This window comes from Gobio gobio, assembly GCF_949357685.1.
Source record: "Gobio gobio genome assembly, chromosome: 10".
Taxonomy (NCBI): Eukaryota; Metazoa; Chordata; class Actinopteri; order Cypriniformes; family Gobionidae; genus Gobio; species Gobio gobio.
The window spans coordinates 25,856,319-25,859,077 of record NC_137116.1 but is presented as its reverse complement, the minus strand read 5'-3'; the positions used below and the strand labels follow the sequence as shown (position 1 = coordinate 25,859,077).

The 2,759-nt window shown below is 35.4% G+C and overlaps 1 protein-coding gene across 1 annotated transcript; it reads left to right on the top strand.

The window, feature by feature from the left end:
* Positions 1-500: 500 nt before the first annotated feature.
* Positions 501-1,430, top strand: or90j1 (odorant receptor, family 90, subfamily J, member 1; the record flags this gene model as incomplete). Its single annotated transcript, XM_079826314.1, has 1 exon — positions 501-1,430. One exon carries the CDS (start codon positions 501-503, stop codon positions 1,428-1,430), a length of 930 nt encoding a protein of 309 aa, XP_079682440.1.
* Positions 1,431-2,759: the final 1,329 nt, after the last annotated feature.

The following is a 2,759-nucleotide window of genomic DNA, read 5'->3' as shown; positions in this document are numbered from 1 at the left end:
TACATAATGTATATAAAATAAATACATTATGTTACAATGGGTTTCTCAAGTTACGTACATCTCACACCACACAAGAGATATTAAAAGACATACTTGTTTTTCACTTCTCAGTGATCCTCAGTAAATGGCCACCTGTTTAAATAAAAACAAAAACACATAATAGGTCAATTTGTTTTCTACTTGCGTGTTGTTTGCTTCAACCTCGTTGTTTTTCTCACATTGGGGACTTGGTAGTGACATTACAGCAATGCTCATGAGAATATCTTAATAATCAGGACAACCTCTGAATAGTATGTCAGACAGATAGCAGCAATAATATAACAGACAGATCAAGAGACGGAAAGAAGGACCAGAGAAACACATCTGATCATTGATGTACAGATTTTAACTGCAGAGAGCACAGACTTTTAAGAGCTGCATCACACAAGGCCTCCATTTTGCTTTGAAGGGTTATCCTAACTTTCAGCTAAATTATATTTAAAACTATTGACAATTGTGAAATGAACATTTCAGAATTTAACGGACGGCAAGAATTTTTGGGGGAGATAATTTTCAAAAACCTCATTGTATTTGTATTTGCTTTCATTATCAATTTTATTAATAGCTTGCTGCTTTATACTTTCTTCAAGAATCCTGTCTTCGCTCAGGAGCCCCGCTATATCCTCTACATGCATCTGATCATCAATGATATCATTACACTGTCTGTTACAGCGATTTTGTTTGTGTTTACGTACTTAATACCTAACTTGAATGTTGCTATCTGCTGCATTTTCATCCTCACTGGAAGCAACGTCTACGAGAACACGCCACTAAACCTGGCCGGCATGGCTATTGAGCGCTTTGTGGCCGTCTGCTACCCTCTACATCATGCACGAATATGCACCGTCCCAAACACAAAAATCCTGATCGGCATCATCTGGCTGGTGGGAGCCCTGCCTGGCATAGTGGACATGTTTGTTGCTTTGGCTCTTAGTCCACTCTCCTTCTTTACCACTAGCCGCATGTGCTACCAACAAAATGTGTTTAATTCTGAGTACCATATAATAAGCCATGCTGTTTTTAACATCGGCTATATGTGCTCAGTGTGGGTGCTGCTCTTCTACACTTACTTCAAAGTGCTGTTCTCTGCTAATGCAGCTGCTTCAGAACCAGCTCAAGCCCAGAAGGCCAGGAGAACCATTTTACTGCATGGAGTCCAGTTACTGCTCTGTACATTGTCCCTGTTCACAACGGTCCTTGATGGGGCCTTAGGGGATCTATTTCCTTACTATAAGTCAGTAATTTACTTCTGCACATTCATTCTCACCAGCATTTTACCACGTCTGCTGAGCCCTCTCATATATGGCATGAGAGATCAAAAGTTTAAGAAGTACATGAAGAGTTCACTGATGTGTGGCCACGGAAAGAGAGCCATTGATCTGTCCGATTAGCAAAATAGTCTTTTTAAAAACAAACAAAATACTATATGTCAAATGCATGTTTTGTAATAAGTTAAGTTAAAAAAAAATATTAATTTTCAATTGTTTTGTAAATTGTGTTTATTTCAGCATAAACATGGAGTATATTAGTAAGCAACATTCAATCAGTTATTCAGTATATTTTAAATTGCATAATTATTTAAATAGCCTTTCAACCAGTGTTATTCAGTATAATTAAAATTCTATAAATAGTTAAATAGCATTAAAATGACTCTAAAACATTTATTTCCCTGTGTAACTAATGTTACAAAAAGCTTAATATGTTGCATTTTACAAAATGATTGTTCTGTCTTGTAATGTTTCTATAAAACTAAGAGCAATTAGCTTTATCTTTATCATCAAAGTCTATTTTATGTCTATTGTATGGAAAAGCTCTAAACATTACTTGCACATACCATTAAAAAAACACACAGGTGTACTAAAAACTGATCTTTACTCGTGTTCTTCTAACAGTGATTATCAATCAGAGTCATTTAATAAGCAGTGCACACTGTTACTGTTTTGTACTGATGATGCTTTTGAAACTGTTTCAGGAAACGTTGAAGCCTCTGCAATTATTTTGTTTCAAAGTTTAGCAAACTAGTTAAAAAAGTTGCAGTAAGCTCTAAGGGTGCTTGTTAACCTGAATAAAAGCCTAAATCCATTTGAATGCCTCTGTAATGCCCTTTTCTACCAATAGTGGCAATAATGTATAGGCCTACCAACAGAAACTTTTGATTCTTTTGATTCTTAAAAAGGTATTTGGACGATTATGCCACAATTAAAAATGTCTGAATGTCATTGAATTAGATACAAAGTATGAATTAGATACAAATTATAAAACCAAGTAGATACTAGACAGAAACTGTGGTAGAGCTTTTCCCATTTCTTCACTTTTCTGAGCTATTTTTTTTAACTCAAGCAGTCCACAAGCAGTGTAGCACAATGTTCTTTACATCCACTTTTGAAAAAATGTTTTACATTCTGCGAAAATCCAACTTTTGATGACCATCAGCATTTCCAAACTCTAATTAAACTTTACCAATAGATAACAATATCATAAATAAGCAAGATCAGTGAATGTTAGACTTGAATGTTTAAGGCATGTGTTAAAATCCTAAAATTGTTTATTTTTAGGCCATGAATGTGGGTGCAGCATTACCAAATTATGCATGAGCATTTTGCTATCTGGCACTGCCCTATATCTTGGGCCTAAGTCTGTGTTGTGAGGGTATTGTAAATTAGATGGGTCACACTGTGCACTTATTGTATGTTTAAACATTGGGTAGTTACATTGGACCA